Source organism: Theobroma cacao, chromosome 4, assembly GCF_053813885.1.
Source record: "Theobroma cacao isolate CCN51 chromosome 4, ASM5381388v1, whole genome shotgun sequence".
Classification (NCBI taxonomy): domain Eukaryota; kingdom Viridiplantae; phylum Streptophyta; class Magnoliopsida; order Malvales; family Malvaceae; genus Theobroma; species Theobroma cacao.
The window spans coordinates 6,272,990-6,291,425 of NC_142642.1; the positions used below are offsets into that span (position 1 = coordinate 6,272,990).

Genomic DNA, 18,436 nt, shown 5'->3' on the forward strand with positions numbered 1-18,436 from the left:
ATGCATGTGACATACACGCGACTCAATCTAACGCCATTACCTGTTACGCATTCTCTTCTAAACGCCGCCGGTGCCGGTGGCATTGCCGCTGGCTTCCTTTTTCTTTTCTTCCTTTCCCTTTCTCTCTATGTCTCTCTCTTTTTTTTTTTCATTTTCACGAAATCATCTCTCACTCAATCTGCTGGCCCAGCGGCCTGGTCTTGCCTGCAATCTCCTCCTCCTTTTATTTGACGTCGCCGCCGCTTTAGTTTGACAGCGGCAGCCTCCTCCTTCTGCTCCCTCTTTTACCTCTCTCTTGTTTGACTTTCTCTTTCCGAACCTTTAAAGAAAAATTTCTGAGAGATTATTTACTTGTGGAATTGAAGGGATTTACATATCTTACCTCAATACTATTTTGGAAAATTCACAGTATTTAATTGATTCGCGGATTTTTAGCGATTTACGTATCTTAAAAGGAAGAGGAATCCGTGTCAGCTGAGTGAGACTCTCGTCGTTTTCTTCACGTGAGGTTTAAACAAACACGCCTACTGAGCTTCAAAACGACGTTGTTTTGCATCGAATTGATTCCTCAAATCGTTAATTGTTTAAAATTAAATAATCCAACATCCATTGGGTCGGCCAAATGCGAAAGGCGATACAGAAAAGAATGGAAGCAAAGAAGTATGTATGGGAGGGCGCGATTCCTCTTCAGATCCATCTACACGAATCCCAAGTGACCACTCTGCCTCCTCCTCCTCCTTCCCTGGTCCGCTACTTTTTTTGTTGTATATATTTTTTCTATTATTATTGATTATTGCTTGCTGCTTTGCTAATTCTAATCATGGAATTTCTGTCAGATCTTAGCTCCTCGAATCGGCTATCTGCCGCTGTTAGTTCCTTTGATAAAGCCTCATTTTAGTAGCACACTTCCTCCGGGTGTTGATACCATTTGGTTTGAATACAGGGGCCTTCCTCTCAAATGGTTCTGATTTCTCAAAACTTGCTAAGAGTTTAGTTTTTAAGTGTTTAATTTTTCAAAACTATTATGAACATCCTTTTTCGAAACGAGAAGCCAAAACCAACCACCCAACGGAGGCTTCTTTTGTTGCAGGTACATACCAACTGGAGTTCTTTTTGATCTTCTATGTGCGGAGCCTGAAAGGCCTTGGAATATCACTGTATATCCCCCTTTACTATTACTATTAATATCATTTAAATTCTAGGTGCCTGTAAGTGTTTTATTCAACTACAATGCGGTATCATAGTTTCTACTAAATAGTAGGATTACTGAATTACTTTAATAGATGATTTGAACCACCCTACCCCAACTCAATGAAATTAAAAAGGGTGGGAATTAGTAAATTAGAATTTTTGCTGGGTAAAGGTTTTTACGTTTAGTTGCTTCTTACTTTTATCCCATTATTTATCAGGTTGAAGGCAACTTTTGATCTGCCTGCAGGTGCATTTTAGAGGATATCCTGGAAATGTATTGATACCCTGTGATGGTGAAGATTCTGTGAAGTGGAGCTTTATAAACTCATTAAAAGAGGTTAGTACAGATGTCTTGAAATTGATTTACTGGTTTCTTAAGCAATTAACTGTTACTAATTATTAAAAGGTTAACAATTCTACTCGGTACTAAGGCTGTTGCATATGCAGAAGCTTTACATTTGAGGTTTACTTTGATTTGCTAAACTGTATTGGCATTGGATTTGTTTGACATTTCAAGATGGAACTTTTACTATACTAAATAACTAAATCAAAATAGTTTTTCTTGTGCTTTCAACAATATTAACTATTTTGCAATCGTATTGCCCCATTAGTTTATGCAGTGCTTATATTATGAATGTCAATGAGGGAAGGTTAAAGCTATTAACAGTTGTTTAAACTGCTCCCCTCCACTAAACCTGTATACCTTCTTTGCTCTCTTTCAATATGTACGTTTTCTCTCTTGCTTTTTCTTGTTCATTTTGTCTTCATCATTAATTTGAGCATTTATTGCTAATCAAAATAGGGAGGAGAAAAAAAGAACCGTTGTATAAACTTCTAGCCTTGGTGCTTTGCCATAATTTTTTCCTTAATTTCCATTTAAAAACCTTGATGTCTAGTAAGGTTGTTTCAAAGCTAACTATGGTCTTTCCATTCTGTTAGAAGATTTTAATATATTCAATCAAGGTCTCTAGTTGTTTTTGGTATTGTAGCCTGTACCCATATACAAGGATTGTTGAAACTGTGTGGTGTCACCCTCAGTTATTTCATTAATTAGAATTAACCATTTAGGGGCTGTTTGGGAGTGTGGCTAGTGTGGTGGGGAGGGGCTGCCCAAATAGGGCCCAGTGCCATTTATGGGGGCCAATGCGTGGGGAGCCTCTCCCTTCTACACTGGTGTGCTTCCAAACGGACTCTTAGTCAAAAAATTGATATCCTCCTCTGTTAACCTCAGAGCCCGAGTAGCCTGCAAATTCTCGTTGTTGATAATTCATGGCCTTTTGGGCATGTAGTGTCCTCTAGAAATTATATGTTCATAGATGACACAGGTTGGACAGGAAGAAGTTTACCTGATTTGAAGTGTTTTTATTGTTGGAGATAAGAAATTAGTAGCTCAAGGGGCATCTTTTCGGTATACACATAAAAAAGTTATTTCTAAATACTATCACAACTTACAGTTCATGTGTTCTTGTCATTTAATGCTGTAATGTTTTGCTAGCTAACCAGCTGATAGGATTCTGGAAGAGCTCATTCTATCATATTTTGAGATTCTATAGCTTTGGCTCTTTCGTTTCTATTATTTTTTTAATCTTAAAAAATACAAGAGAATGCAAATGAAAATACCTTAAATGCTGGATGCTGGTGTCTTTCAATACACTTTTCTTTTTTTTTCATATGCCTATGTTGGAGTATCTTGTATATGCATAGCCAGTTCGTTGCGTTTATGTTGTCCTCTCAGCTCTGTTATTATTTGAAACAAAGTTTCAATTAAATTGGATAATTACAAATTGTTTCCTCACTGCTTATCTGTAACGGTTTTGTTATGCCTACAGGCGGCATATATAATCAATGGAAATTGCAAGAATGTGATGAACATGTCTCAGTCTGATCAGCTGGAGCTTTGGCATTCTGTCATGAATGGTATGTACGCTCATTGATAAGGACTCAAGACTAGTGTTTTGTTTTTGGTCATTTTATCCTTTTTATAAGCATTTTCAATTATATCAGTTGTAATGTAATTTGGTGTGCCCATATTTAGTCTATGGTTGAAGGAAAATGTTGACATAGCACAGAACATCTTAGTGTTATCCTGAGAAGATATCTTTCTTTTAGGACGTGAAAGAGCAGTTTACTACTTTGATTACTTTAAGTAGCTTGTTCTGGCGTGTTGAGTAATCCATGCTCAATTGACTTCCTACCAAGGTCATCACTCAATTATAATATCATGGATGCGGGGTCCTAGAGGATTGACTGTTTGCATTCTAGTTCTAGCACTTTACTCAAATTGCGGCTTTCAAAAATTGAATGTGTGCAAACATTTGGTCAGCCTTAGGCTTTTGAATTGGCAAATATCTTAGCCCATAAATGCACCTACCTTGCCTATTGTTGTGTTAGGCATAGTCTCAAAGGTTACACTTTATTAATGTTTATACATGTGCAAAATGAGTAAATGTAAGTTAAGGGTAGTTTTGTCTGTGTCAAAATGTGTAACATTGTTAGTAGATTGTTTCTCTTGAGCATCATGATCAAAAGGCATAGAAGAATGATTAACATGTTGAGTAGATGATGAAGGATCACAAGATGAATGTAACAAACTGTCATGAGGAATAGGACAAGTGGACGTAAATTTGTGAGGAGAAAAAGAAATATCAGAAGTAGGATTTGTAGAAGAAAAGAATTGAATGTAATCTGGTGAGTTATGTGCAGAATCATGGCCTTGAAAGGGAAAAATATGTTAAAAGAAAATGACATCCCTTCAAACAAAAGCAGTGTGAGAGTTCAAATCTTACCACTTGTAACCTTTTATTCTTACAGGATAGCCAATCATAATGCATTTTCGAGCCCCTATGATCAAATTTCTATCGTTGATGAGAAAGTGTGGAAGCAAAATATAGAGAACCAAAACCTTTAAAATGAGAATAGTTGGGTTCCTTGTTGAACAGTAATTCTTAATGAGGCCAGTTTTTCAGAATAGAAGGTATTCTGTTTATGGTATGTGCTGTTACCAAAACAGAATCCCCCAAAATATTAATGGCAATGAAGCTTGTAACATTAAAGACCTAGCTGCTGCAAGTGTTGATTTTTCCTTTCTACAACCCCATTTTGTTAGGGGGTCCCTACACATGATAATGGATGTATTATACCTTTAGAAGAGTAAAAATTGATCAAATTGAATTTAGGTCCATTATACCAAGGTTAGGGAAGGTGTCACTTTAACTATCCGAATGTGTTTTAATAAAGCCTTAGCATTGTTAGGCATTTGAACAAATACATCATGAACTGGTTTTGCATATGTTAAGAATTTCAAAGAACAGGTTATATGGTCTGATGCACCAATATCAAGGATCCAAGAATGTGATTTATAACAGAAGCAATCATTTTTGTTGAATTGTTGAGCATAGCCTTTTGATCATTACAACTAATGGAATTAGAAATCATACCAACAATTGTAAAGTTGACCAGTGAAGCTTTTGGTTCTGAGTATTTGATACAGAAGGGTTTTCATCAAAACTTGTCCCATGCTCATTAATAATTTCCATGAGTTTTTGAACTTGATTCCTAGTTAATGATAATTGAGACATGGCCTGATCTAGTTGTGAAATATTAACAGCACTGTTCACAGGGGTAATAGGCTTTCTAGGATTATTTTTCCCTTTCGTAAACTTGAAATCAGGGAGGACACATATCATCCTATAACTCTTATTCTTTGTATGTCTAGTTTTCACACAATGGTTACATATCAAATCATTTTTATTCCTTTTCTTGCCATCAACATAGCTAGCCATGGCAAAAGCTTCAATGAGAGGCTGTGACTGTAGATACAAATTCCTTTGAGATTCTTCTTTCAGGATCAGATTATAAGCCTCATCAAGTGAAGGAAAAGGCTTGATCTTCACAATTTGTGACCTCAAGGCAGCATAACTGTCATTAAGACCATTCAAGAATCTGAAGACATTATCCTTTTGGTATTGTTTAATATATTCTTGGAAGTAATCTTGATTGCACCTGCCACAGTAGCAATTGTTGGTCCCAAAAGGAGTGTTAGAGGAAGGTGAATAACACTTAAAAATATTCTGAAGGAAATTTTAAACTTAAAAAACCTTTTCAATGATTTTGAAATGGAAGGTTTAAAACTTGTTAAGGTTGAAAGGCACCAAGTAAAGAGTAGGTTAAGAGAAGTTGACAAAACATAATATTTAGTGGTTCGTTTCATCTGACCTACATTCACTACTTTAATCTTCCTAATCAAGGATTTCAAGCTAACTTCCTTAAACCAGTGGAATTAACAGCTTTCACCAAGCCCTTACAAGGTGAGCTTCTAATTCAAGCTCTAAACCCTTACAACAATCCCTAGGCTTTTCTAAACATAGTCAACCCCTTAGAGTGCCTCTAAGTAAACAAGAAAGAGAAAAGATAAAGTATAATTGACCATCTAGCTGGTCTAAGATGTACAAAGTTAAGCTCAAAATATTTTTATAAAGATAGGAGTGAAGCACACTTGAACAGAGAACTTTCTAACCCTTCTTGGCTCTAAACTTGCTCTCGAATGGTTCTTTCTTGATTTTTGATCGTTTGAAGCTCTTCAAATACTTGGAGGATAGTTTCTAGTTGTTAGAAACAATTTTGGGTTAGAAATAGCCGTTATTTTGTCTACTAGCGGCTCTTTTCAAATTACTGACAGTAGCTCTTTAACCGATTAAAGGTGAGTGTTAACTAGTTAAAGCTTCTTTGTCTGGCAGTCGACTTCATAGCATTAACTAGTTAGAGGTGACTTTAACTGATTAAAAAGTTTTTGTTTTCAGACGTCTTCAACTATCATTTTTCACCAACCTTCTTCTAATTAGTTAGTCTTCTCTTTTAACTAATTGAAGCTTCTTTCCCCTCAACCGTAACTGATTAAAATGGGTTTCAACCAATTAAAAATTCTTTGAGCTTGAAACTCTTTATTTGGCGCCCTTTAACAGTGAACATCACTTTGAATTTGATTTTGGCGCTTCTCGGTGCTTCAAGTCTGAGCTTTGACCAATTAACTCCATTGGTTAAACAATTAACATGTTTCTATTTTTGAATCCAGCACCCTCTTAATTAGTTAAGCCTTGTGGCAACTGATTGAAAATTTTCTGTTTAGTTTTGATGTAGCGCTAGTGCTGTCGTAAGAAATCAAGGTTTCTTGTTAATCTATTAAAACTAATCTGGCTCCATTGAGCTCTATCTTCTTTTCTTGTTTAATTGATTAACTGATCTTGTAATTGAGTAAGCTTTTTGACTTGCTTTCAAACAATAAATAAATTAAAGAATTTAAGTTTTCTCCCACACACTTAAATAATATAATTAGACACCAATGAATGAGAATGTTTTGTTATCATAAAAAATACATGGAGTCAATATTCTCTCTCATTTTTTATGATGTCAAAACACTCTTAAATTAAAAGTGTAATGCATATGTTTGTATTTTATTATATTTTATGTCTATGTGCAGGTGAGGGATTACTCCCCCTTATTATATGCTTCCCTTAATATGTGCATAAAAAACAATTTCAAGATTTTCCTTTAATCTTTAAATTAGATTTTAATGAATGAGGAATCATAAGCATTCATATAATTAAGTCATGCAAGCTTATATATATAGTTTAATAACTTCAAGAGTCAAAATTATACCTATGTAAAAACAAATGTATGAGAGTTAAATCATTTCAAGAACTTGTCAATGATCATTTAAATAATGTTTAAGCAAATTTGATCATTTTATCACAATCAAAACTATAATAATTTTAAAGTTAACAGCAATGATGCATAGGCCTAAAATTTTTAAGTTTTTCTTAGATCCCATTAAGTTTTGTGAAATATTCATGTACAGATCGTGTTCCTTGTGATATATTGGACGATGAAAATCGCAAGTTACATACCCTAGCATCACCTGGCTGGGAGAATCTCCTCTTCAAGGTATCCCAAATCAATGATGCTGTGTTCATATAGAAAATTGTCGAGGCTATGGGAGGGGAAATGGATTCCATCAACCAAGCAACGATTAAATTGTGGCATCTTGTCCTTGGCACGTAAAGATCATCAATAACTCTTGCTATCATATGGTCTAATCAATAAAACCAAATTTGTTCCTGATTGATAAAGCCAATTGAAAGGATCAGCTCCAAGAAATGTAATTGGTTGAGGTAAATTTTGTGGATTGATGACTACCGATCCATGATGATTGGAGTGATACAAAAAGAAAGGTGGTAATGGATCTTCAAGAGGTGAGATAATTGTTTTTGAGGTTGGAGGAATTCACCATTGAAAGTTTCTTGAATCAATTGTAGGTAATAATTTGGAGTTTGTAAGAAGTGACTCCCAAAAACACTCCTAACACTCCAAACTTTGTAGTTTTTCCTGTGATCATTGCTTGCTTTTTGGAATTCCAGCTAACAAGTGACTCCCAAAAATACTAAAAACACTATCACTGGCCTTCTAGTATCCCTACAACCTATTGAATCACTATCTCTGACTACTGTCAAAGGTAGAGCAGATGTGGATGGTAGTGATATGCCTTGCCCTGATGCATTTTTAAGTTACCTTAAAACCTTGTATGCAGCTTGTAAATGGTTGGTAGTTGGTCTATCCATAAATTGTGACAACACTTGAACTGAGTAAGTGATGTTTGGTCTGTTAAAATAAGATATATCCACTTACGCGCTAGTTGCCTTTATATGGTTCTGTTAAAAACAGAATTGTCATCATCCTTAACCAATTTGTGATTATAATCAAGAGGTGTTGAGATTGGTTTAGCCCCTAAGAAATTATACTCCTTTAATAGATTATTGACACACAAAAATGCCTTTACTTGATCTTGTAATCTCTAGGGCTAGAAAGTATTTTATTACCCTTAGGTCCTTAAGTTTGAATTTTGTCTTCAAAATCCTCTCATCAGCTAAGTCGACTAAAGCCCTTCAACTTGCACAGCCTTAGTGAGCAAGGTGAGCTTTACTGATGTACATGCGCATCTTGAATAGGAATATTAATGTTTATACTTGTGCAAAATGAGTAAATGTAAGTTAAGGGTAGTTTTGTACATAAACAGAATGATTGAGGGTAGTTTTGCAATTAAGTTATAAAAGGAATCTTATTAGTTAGTTTCTTCTTCTTGACTTTTCTTTTGACATTTTTGGATTTGATGAATGCTCATCTAATATAAGCATTCCTTGTAATTACAGTAGGCATAATTGAGTTTAATGCAAATCTTGCTCAATTTTATTTCCAAATCTTTTTTCTGCAATATCATTTTCACACACTTTATGCTTAATATAAACTAGTGTTTTGTTGAAGTCACATTTTTTTAATAGAATGTGCTTACACATGTTCAATTTTGTGAATGCTGATTTATTGAGAAAATAAGTATTTATAAATTTCACATAGATGTGACCTACATAAACAATTTATGACTTATGGCTTTGCTGTAAAACAAAGTTATAATAAGATTTGGGATCAGTTTTTGTATGCAAGGAGAAAGAGAAAGGGGTTTTAAAAAAAATATTCTGGGCTGATCTTGTAATATTTAGGTCCTTTTATCATTCAAGTGTTATGATGGCTTGAACCAAAGTCCGATTTCTAAGGGAGTAAAAAAAAGAGAATTGTGAGAAATATTCAACCTCAGAAGGCCATTTCAAAAATAGCCCCCAAAATAAAGTCAACTATTTTTACTCAATTTTTATCATGACTTGACAAAAATACCTTTGAAGCCATTTCAGACAAATTAAACTATTTATCACAATTTTTCCTCCCCGATTTCTCTCTCCTGCATCCGTCTACTGCACTCTTGATTTCTTTCTTGCCATCCAGCTTTTTCTAATTTTACCGATTTCTCTCTCTCACATTCGTCTGCTGTGCTTCTAGTTTCTTTCTCCTGCCATGCAGCTCTCTAATTTTATCTTCATCGCCATTTTTCTCTATCTATTTCTTTTCATATACCGTCGATCTATAAACAAAAAAGCAGAGATGACATCAATGTATGTTTTTGAGTTTATTAGTTTACATTCACAAAACCCCAAAGTTGATGGGTTGAAGTTATCAGTAAAATCTGTAAATTAGAACACTAAGAGTTGTTACATGTCATGCCTGAATGTAACAAATCTAATGCACTTGATGTATAACAAATCTATTTTATATGGCATGGTTTAAACATGACGTGTAACTTAATCATCTTTGATTTCATTAGGCAATAAACCCTTGGAGTTAAACATCGTAAACATAACGTGTAACAACATAGCGTGTAACTTGGTCTTTATCTTTATATTTCGTTAGGACACAAGCTCTTAGAGTTAAAACACTTTAAATATGACGTGTAACAACTTTTTTGTTTCAACATGGTGCGAACTTGGTCTCTATTTTTGTAATTCACTAGGATATAAACTCTTAGAGTTAAAAACCTCAAGCATGGCGTGTAACAACTTTTTTCAACATGGCATGTAATAACTTTTTATTTTCAACATGGTGTGTAACTCGGTTTTTATGTTTGTATTTCATTAGCACATAAACTATTGGAGTTAAGCACTTAAATGTGGCGTGTAACAATTTTTTTTTTCAACATGGTGTGTAACTTGGTCTCTATTTTTGTATTTCACTTGAAAATAAACTCTTGGAGTTAAACACCTTAAACATGGTGTATAACAATTTTTTTTCAACACGTGTGCTTGAATATGAGGAGGTTTCATTAGTATTTTCTCCGAAAATCTTTTTTCTTTGCTAAAAACAATTAAAATTAAAAAGGGAGTTATTTTCGAAAACACCTTGGCTTTGAGGGTCACAAAAAAATCATCCCTAAAAACACCTCTTTTCTTAAAAAATATTGCCAAGGAAACTGAATAGACTTTGATTACATAAATAAGAGTACTATTTTTTTTGAAAGATATAAATAGGAGTACTTAGAATAGCATAATAACCTTAAGAAGAATAACTAAGTCTATATTTGCTTGAAACTATGGCCCAAATCTGCAACTTCTTTTAGTTTTTTTTTGTTGCTTTCTAGGATCTCTCAACTCTTTCAGATTTGGATTATTATCCTATCTTATCTAGGGATGTGAGTTCATACTCCCTACATCCGAATGAAAATCTACATGAGATTTAGAAAAATGTTATGACTTATCTATTAATATTTAAAATTTTTGTAGAACTTGTTGAGTTTTACTGCTTGTCATAACTTCTTATATGATTTGTATTTTGTTAACCCAACTGTTAGGTTTCATGCTCTCTATATATAGATCTTGCATATAAAAATTCAAATTAATTAAAAACACAGCTATTTTTTGACAATACAAATATTTCAACTGTTAAATATGTGTTGTAAAATAGAGTATTCTCAATTGATGTGATATAAATATTAGATTGACTTGAAAATTTATGTGTATGATAAGCATTAAGATATTGTCAAATTCAACAGTTGGTTATTTAAAATATTATTCCTACAAAAAGTTATAAAAGGATGTAAATAACTTGAACCCTCATATATATATATAGTTATATGCATGTGTGTGCATGGAATATCGAAAGGCAAGAGTTTTGGTGTTCACATAGTAAGCATGATATGATTTTGGGATATCTCAAAAGACAAAGTTGGACATTCAATTTGGGATGGAGGGGGTAATATGTTTGAATTGTAGAAGAAAGCTCTAAGGCATTGTTGAGGAGCATGTTGCGTTTTCCTCTGGCCCTGCATAGCATGTTCAATTTGATTGTCCAACAATAGAAAAATGCTTGTTTAACTTCTTTAGGTATAATTTCTTTCATTCGCCCCCACCAATCCCAAGCACCCTCCAAAATTTAAAGTTGTTAGATTGGTTTTGGCAGGTAATTTGGAGGCCTACCTACGGGTCTCGTCTAAGCTTAAACTTGCAACAATTGAGGATGAGTATACAAGTTTGTGTTCATCAAAATCTCAACAAGGCTCTGGAGAAACAGATTTTACTGGACAGGTCAAGACAGGTTTGCAAATTTTTTATTTCACTCAAGTTAGGAATTGGCAAGTAACGTCCTCAACTTAGGAATTAGCCATAAATGTGGAACACTTAATTCTTTTGGTTTGGGATAACTGGAGAAATTTTATCCAAATTAAAGCATGATTGACACGCTAGGTGAACAAAAAATGAAAATACTTGAGAATAATCTGAAATCTCAATTATATATAACCAAATACTCAAATATCCAAAATACCAATTTCTTTTGGCCAAGAAATTCCGATCTCTTAATATCTCAATCCAAGCCTTCTAGAAACTAAAGTAACATAGGTATTTATAAGCTAAACCCTAATATGAGGTAAAGCACAATATCTAACCCTTAAAGCCTTAATACTTGGAAAACAAGTGAAATACCAATTAATATAAAGCCTAAATAATTTGAAATAGCCAAAATACATGTTAAACTTACCATTAAACCCAAAAATATAAAATAAAGTCTGGGATAGTTTGATCCTTCAACTAGCTTCTTTTCTTCCTACATAACAAGGCCAAAGTAGGTGAGCTGGAACAAATTCAACTAAACAAAGTGAATCAAAATCAATCTGAAAAAGAAACTGCAGGTAATGAGCTAAGTATCCATATGAAATGACTTATTGAAATGCTTTATCTTCTTTGTGAAAAAATTTGTATAGGCTAAATTGATAAATAAACCATTGTAGTATTTCAAAAATCGAGATAAGCTCTTATTTTTTTATCGGGTCTAATTGAGCCCCTGTAGTATTATTTTTCTATTGGACTTTCAATTAAATGTAAATTGTTTGTTTCTGTTATCTTCGCAACATTAGCATCTATGTGGAGCATATGTGGCAATAATAACAAATTTGATGTTGATTTGGTGCTTAGGTGGAACTGATGCGGCAAAGAAATCAATAATTTTTTTCTTGTTTGGATAATTAAGATTAATATTATTTTAATACATTAAAAAATAATTTAAGAATTTTTTTATAAATATATCTAAAAATAATAATTGAATAGTTTTTTAAAAATTAAATAGAATTAATCTTACGAAATTTGAACTAATGAAAAAAGTAAATTTCACTTTTTAATTTGAATAATTTTAGATATAATATATTTTATTATTTTTTTTCAATTGCTGTCTTTTCTTTTGATTTTCTCTTCTCATCTTTCCTCCACTCTCTTTTTTCAATAAACCTAGCGGAGATCTTGAAAAAGGATGTTGAATGTGATCAACTAACTCAATGACAGAGTGCCTTTTGGCCACAAAGGTGCCAAAATTGCGCTTGGAAACCATTTTTGGTGCAAAAATCCTTGTTGGATCTAGGTTCTTGTGGAATTTCCAGCACTGAAAGTTGTTGATCTAGTACTAGACTTGTTTTGATGTTTTTCCATGGTGGAAATGATGCATGGCCTGGCATTTGGGAGCTGTTTCTTATGTCAGCTTCTAGGTTCAATATCATTGGGACTTCATCTAGCTTTTGGCAGCCCACTTGGGCATAGGATGGCTAGATCTAGTGCCTAGAGGCTTCGATTTTCAAATTCAGCCATGACAGGTCAGTAGACAAAGGGAAAGGGAAGAGAGAAAAAGGAGAAAAAAAAAAGAAAAAAAGAAAAAGAAGGATAAATTAAATAAATGTTTATATGAATATTAAAGTGATACTCTCTTTCTAGATGGCACAATATGAAGTTTTTGAATATTGCTCTTTATTTTTCCGAGATTGAGCTTTATGTCCACATTTTTGTCCTATCACAAAATCAAGGATTTCTAGGTGGCTTGCTTGAGTTCTTTTTATCAAATGACTTGATAGCAAGCCATATCTGATTGTTGTTTTATTTGAAGGTTTTTTGGTTTGGAATTGCAAAATTATGGGTTTGGGGAGGAAAAACCATTTTTTATGTATGGCTAGATTTGTAGTTCAGGATATACTTTTTTTGGAATTTTTTTCTTTTGGATTTCAGCTTGAAATTTTCATAGGGTGGGATAATGCAGATATAAATTTCCCGCACACATTTGTGCAATGTGAGTCCATGTAACATAAATCCTAATTGGTTAACCATTTTCCCTTTCTTCCTCTTTCCTTTTGTGCAAAGTCGAACCAACCTTCTCTCTTTGTAAGTGCCTTTCTCATTCATCCATCTATTGCTTTGCTTCCTTTGCTCTCTTCATTTCTCTAACGACATTTCTGGGGTCTCCACAATTGCTTACCCAATTTCAAAATCCTTTCAAGATTGATCTATATGTCCACAATTTTGCGCTATTTTCACCATTGGGCAGTATTACAAAATCAACGATTTCTAGGTAGCTTACTCAAGTTTTCTCTTCTATCAAATGATTTGATTAGCAAGCCGTGTCTGATTGTTGTTTTATTTAAAGGTTTATCGGTTTGGAAATTGCAAAATTATTGGTTTGAGTGGCTAGATACGTAGTGTGGGACTCTTTTTTTTCTTTTTGATTTCAGCTTGAACATAGGGTGAGATTATGTTGATGTAAATTTCTCCAACTGTTTTTCACTCTATGCTGCCAATCTCACTAATCGTAGAAGGGTAGAAAAAGTAGTAAGAAAAATTAAGAAAAGAGAAATTCTTTTCTGGATCAGATGAAGAAAGTTAAAAAAAATACTAGTAGTTTTGTTTTCCACATCACTAATTTTTAATTCTAAAAACTTCCAGCTAAACAAAATTGAATTATTTAATTGTTCACATTACATTTTTCCTCTTGTAAATATTGCCACCTGCTTGCTACCAATGCCATAAAACAGCAGTTAGTGTTATGTTTTATCTATTGGACTCCATTTCATCCATATTCAAATTTAAAGGTTACAGTGAGAATGGAATAGGAAGTTATAGCCTTAATTATTTTTTACAGCAAAGATAGAGAGCTTATCTGCAATAGCATTAATCATTTGGGCACTATACTAATTAATGTAGCTTAGAGTCAAATGTGAATTAATTTTTAAACAATATTGACTGAATGGATTATGTATGTTTTATAAACATTTTTAACAGTTTTTCATTGAAAGTATTATGTTTAGCAGTCTCCAAATTAGTAGCCAAACAATTTGAAAAATTTAAATAATTAATCTGAAGATATTTGGAATATTCTTAAAACTTTAAATAGAAGGAAAATAAATAATAAATAATATTAAACTCAAACTTGTAGAAACTTAAATCAAGAGTCAGTCACATCTATTGTAGTTTGAATAAGTTGAAAACCAGCCTTTATCAAATAAAGACCTTAAATATTCTTGTCTCTTGAAATTTAGTCTTGACTTTTCTTGACATTTTTTTAATCTGTGTCAGTTATCTCCCTATTTTTAGTATTTTTAATATTTTTAATATGTTGACAGTCTGCCAACCCTTACCAGTAACAAATCATAAATGGCCAATCAAAGAAGCTATGTCTTACCAAATATAATAGAAAAGAAACCAATCAGATTCAATCATCTATAATGTTTGATTAAACTTGTCATTTAATGGCCGAACCGTACTGAGTTCTATCACATATTGTTGAGCAACTTATTCTTATTTATCCATCTGAAATATATAGTTTTCAAAAAAAAAAAAAATATATATATATATATCCATCTGAAATAGAAAATCACAGTCATTGACAATCATGATTCGTGAACTTGCACATTTTAAACTCATGTACCTAGTCATGCATACACTAATCAATACGAGCATGTACATCTTAAGCAGTTCATATGTATACATAGCTGCAATATCATTCTATTTATTTGCAGAAAGGAAAGTGATGCAGGATCCATCTTTATCTGTTTAGATGTTATTTTTGGAATAATTCTTTTCTTGTCCTTACTTCTCTTTTATTTATTTATTTATTATTGTTGGTGAGGTCTTGTTAGGCAGAGTTCCAGTTAGATTATATGTCTGGAGCATAAGTGAGGATTTTGATGATTTGGAAGACTTGTCTCAAGTTGATAGTTGGGAGAAGATCTCTTACATAAATCGACCTATTGAGATCCACAAAGAAGGTAAGCAATGCCTCTTTTGAGATTAATGCTTCCCTACAAAGTCAAAGTCTGCATGATGGGCCAAGTTGGAAATGAAGGCTGTGCACGTGGAGGAATGAATTTGGATGCTCATATGAAGCCTTTATTTCCAACTTGATTTGTATTAAGCTACACCAATAATTTTTGATAAAGCTGGAAATCTGCCTATCTGTTGTGCTACATGTATTCCTCTTTCTGTGTAGGTAAATGCTTCACATTACATGATGCTATGAAAAGTCTTCTGCCAGAATTTTTTTCTGACGAATCCTTAAGTGACTCGAAATTAGCTAGAGTAGATTTTGAGGATGCACAGAAAATTCCCTCAGAAGATGTGAGCAGTAATAAAGTTGTGGAAGACCAGGGACAAAATGCATATGAACACCGAGAGGCTTGCTGCATTTCCAGTAGTGCTGAAATCAAGCTCATCCGTATTCAAGGTATTGAACCAAAGTTAGAGATACCCTTTTCTTGGCTGGTGAACAACTTATTAAATCCGGACCATTTTCTCCACATCTGTGTCTGTGTCAAAGTTCCACAGTGAAATTCCAGATGAGGGGATATATGCGAGTTCTTTTTCCCTTGTTACAGGGAGCTGTATAGGATTGTTCAGAACATTTACATTGTCAATAAATTTACGTCTTTGTTTTAGCAAGCAAACGAAGGGGGCTATGTTACTTTGAGAAGAGTAATTTAATTTTCATTTTGCAACTGGCATAAGGGCAGTTCTTTTCTTATGTTTTCTTTCAGTCGGGACGGCAAAGCATGGTTATCACAATTAGACCGCATAATGATCGCCGAAGGTTTCGAGTCATTGAATCAATGGTTCAATTGTCGGTTGAAGAACATATAAAGATTTATAAATAAACTTGTTTAAAATACGGATATTTTTGAGTTATAGTGTCAAGGTGAATAATTCTGAGTTAAAGCACAAGCAATTGAATTGAAAAATTGACCCCGTCACTATACCGACCACCTCTTGGTAGGGGTCCAAAAATGCTGCAAAGTAAACCGGGACATATGCAGGTAATGTTACCGTTGCAGACAAGTTGAGGTAGGTTTAAATGTCAGTGGAAGTTCAGTACTTACGGTAGCAAGCTGGGCGCCTGCTGGCAGCTATAAAGTTGCATCTGGATGCTTATGCCGCCGGGCCAGGTTTTTGTATGGTTTGTTATTATAATGGCTAATTATGTATACTTTGAAAGTTTAACTCTTAAAGCAAAATATATCAACTGTCTCGTCATATCATATGATCATTTTGGGATTTTTCTTGCTAATGGCTATCTTCCAATGTCCTGAAAGACAAACCTCGTGAGCATATGTGGCACATACAACTTTCACTGCCTAAAACCAATGGCGATGCAAAATAGTGAAATGATAATCGCTAGGCGCTAACATTTTCTGGAGGGGCATACCAAGAAAACCTTTTTGGAAGAGCAAAACTTGGATAAGCTCGTCATGGAGTGAAGCCTCTACTCTATAAATTTCGCAAATTTTACTCATTTCTCTACTCCAAAATAAGGAGAATAGAAAAGCCTAGTCATACTAAGGAGATGTCAAAGGAAGAGCTTGTTATTCTCGACTGCTGGGTTAGCCCATTTTGCATGGGCGTAAAGATAGCATTAGCCGAGAAAGGCCTAGAATATGAAGCTAGAGAGGAGGACTTGTTCGGGGGCAAGAGCGATTTGTTGCTCAACTCAAACCCCATCTACATGAAAGTTCCGGTGTTGCTGCACCAAGCCAAACCCTTATGTGAGTCAACTATCATTGTTAACTACATTGACGAGACCTGGCCTTCACCTCCGCTGCTCCCACCTTGTTCATATGGGCGAGCTCAGGCACGCTTTTGGGCTGATTTTATTGACAAAAAGGTAGATAACTTCTTTATGTGGGTTATTATTTATCAATGATTGATTAAAACCAAAAACACAACATTAACTTCTAGCAAGTTTACTTCTTGTGCGTCAGCTATTTGATGCAGGCTGTAATATATGGAGAAGCAAGGGGGAGGCACCAGAGGAAGCTAAAAGGGAGGTCATAGAGATTTTGAAGCAGTTAGAGGAAGCCTTAAGGGAGAAAGCTTTCTTCGGTGGTGATACATTTGAATTTGTTGACATTATAACAGTCCCTGTAACAAGCTGGTTCCATGCCATTGAGAAGTTTGGGAACTTTAAGGTGGAGGATGAGTGCCCCAAATTCTCAGCTTGGATGAAGAGGTGCATGCAAAGAGAGACTGTTGCCAAAGTTCTTCCAAACCCCGAAAAGGTCTATGAATTTCTCATCATGTTTAGGAAGATGCAGGGCATCGAGTAAGGAAATGCATTCGCCCATGCCCTCTTACTTTATTTATACAGTTTAACTTGCCTTGCTGTAGTTCGGACGCCCTTTCTGCTAGGAACGGAATGATTAGAGTGTCAACGCAGCAAAAAAAAAATTGAAAAAAAATAAAACCCATGCCTCCTACCTTTGGATCATCTTAGTTGTTTAAAACAAAGTTAAGCACCAAATAAAATCAGAAAATTTTACCTTTCCAAATGATATCGTAATCAAATGGATTCCTTTTGGTGATAAAACCGTGAACACCTTTTGTGTGAAAGAATCTCAGTCACTCAATCGCTTGGCCTCCAATGATGCACACACGATTGCAATGGATCCTTCTTAAGGAGAGAGCTTTATGCCATGGGCTTGTGATAGCAAGTGGACAACGATTTGTCCTCTTTTCATCTTTGATTTCCAGCAAAGAATCAAAGGAGAAGTTTTCAAAAGAAATAAACGTCTCAAGAGTGGTAGCACTCAAGAGAAAAATACTTCTCCTCTAAAAAAAAAAGAGCGGCTATAATGTGATATTTATATCTAGGTTTAACTTATTAAAATTTGCAAAATAAGTCCTTAATATTATAACAATTATAATAGTTAACCAATACCTAATTAAACTCTTTTAATTAGGTCCTTGATAGTTAAAACCTAGAATTTGATTTAAGTCTAACTTAAATCATCACACTCTCAATTTAATCCAAATTGCAACCTTTGTGTGTGACTCATTAGGTTCCTAACATGTTGGCAATGGAATTGAATTATAATATTATTAATTAATTAATTTAAATGAATCATATTCAATTTTAAATTAACTAATTCAATTCCATAGACCATGATTGGCATATAGCAATGCATCATGGCCACCCAATTGTTAGGAGAGTCAAAGGATTTTTTGACAATCTTTCAGTGTACAATTTTTCAGTGTAATTCATTCCCTCATCATATTCTCGAAGATGATAAGAGCTT

General features: G+C 34.0%; 2 protein-coding genes across 3 annotated transcripts; both read left to right on the forward strand.

The window, feature by feature from the left end:
• Positions 1-332: 332 nt before the first annotated feature.
• Positions 333-15,865, forward strand: APG5 (autophagy protein Apg5 family). Of its 2 annotated transcripts, XM_007032154.3 has the most exons (8): positions 333-745; positions 837-961; positions 1,091-1,157; positions 1,439-1,528; positions 3,021-3,108; positions 11,023-11,157; positions 15,011-15,139; positions 15,361-15,865. In XM_007032154.3, the coding sequence occupies exons 1-8, from the start codon at positions 623-625 to the stop codon at positions 15,696-15,698; spliced, it is 1,095 nt and encodes a 364-aa protein (XP_007032216.2). In that variant the 5' UTR covers positions 333-622; the 3' UTR covers positions 15,699-15,865. The 2 variants fall into 2 exon arrangements, with proteins under 2 accessions (XP_007032216.2, XP_007032217.2); XM_007032155.3 differs by lacking the exon at positions 11,023-11,157.
• Positions 15,866-16,707: 842 nt separating this feature from the next.
• LOC18601271 (putative glutathione S-transferase parC) lies at positions 16,708-17,467 on the forward strand. Its single transcript, XM_007032156.2, has 2 exons — positions 16,708-17,025; positions 17,123-17,467. The coding sequence occupies exons 1-2, from the start codon at positions 16,708-16,710 to the stop codon at positions 17,465-17,467; spliced, it is 663 nt and encodes a 220-aa protein (XP_007032218.2).
• The last annotated feature ends 969 nt before the right edge of the window (positions 17,468-18,436 follow it).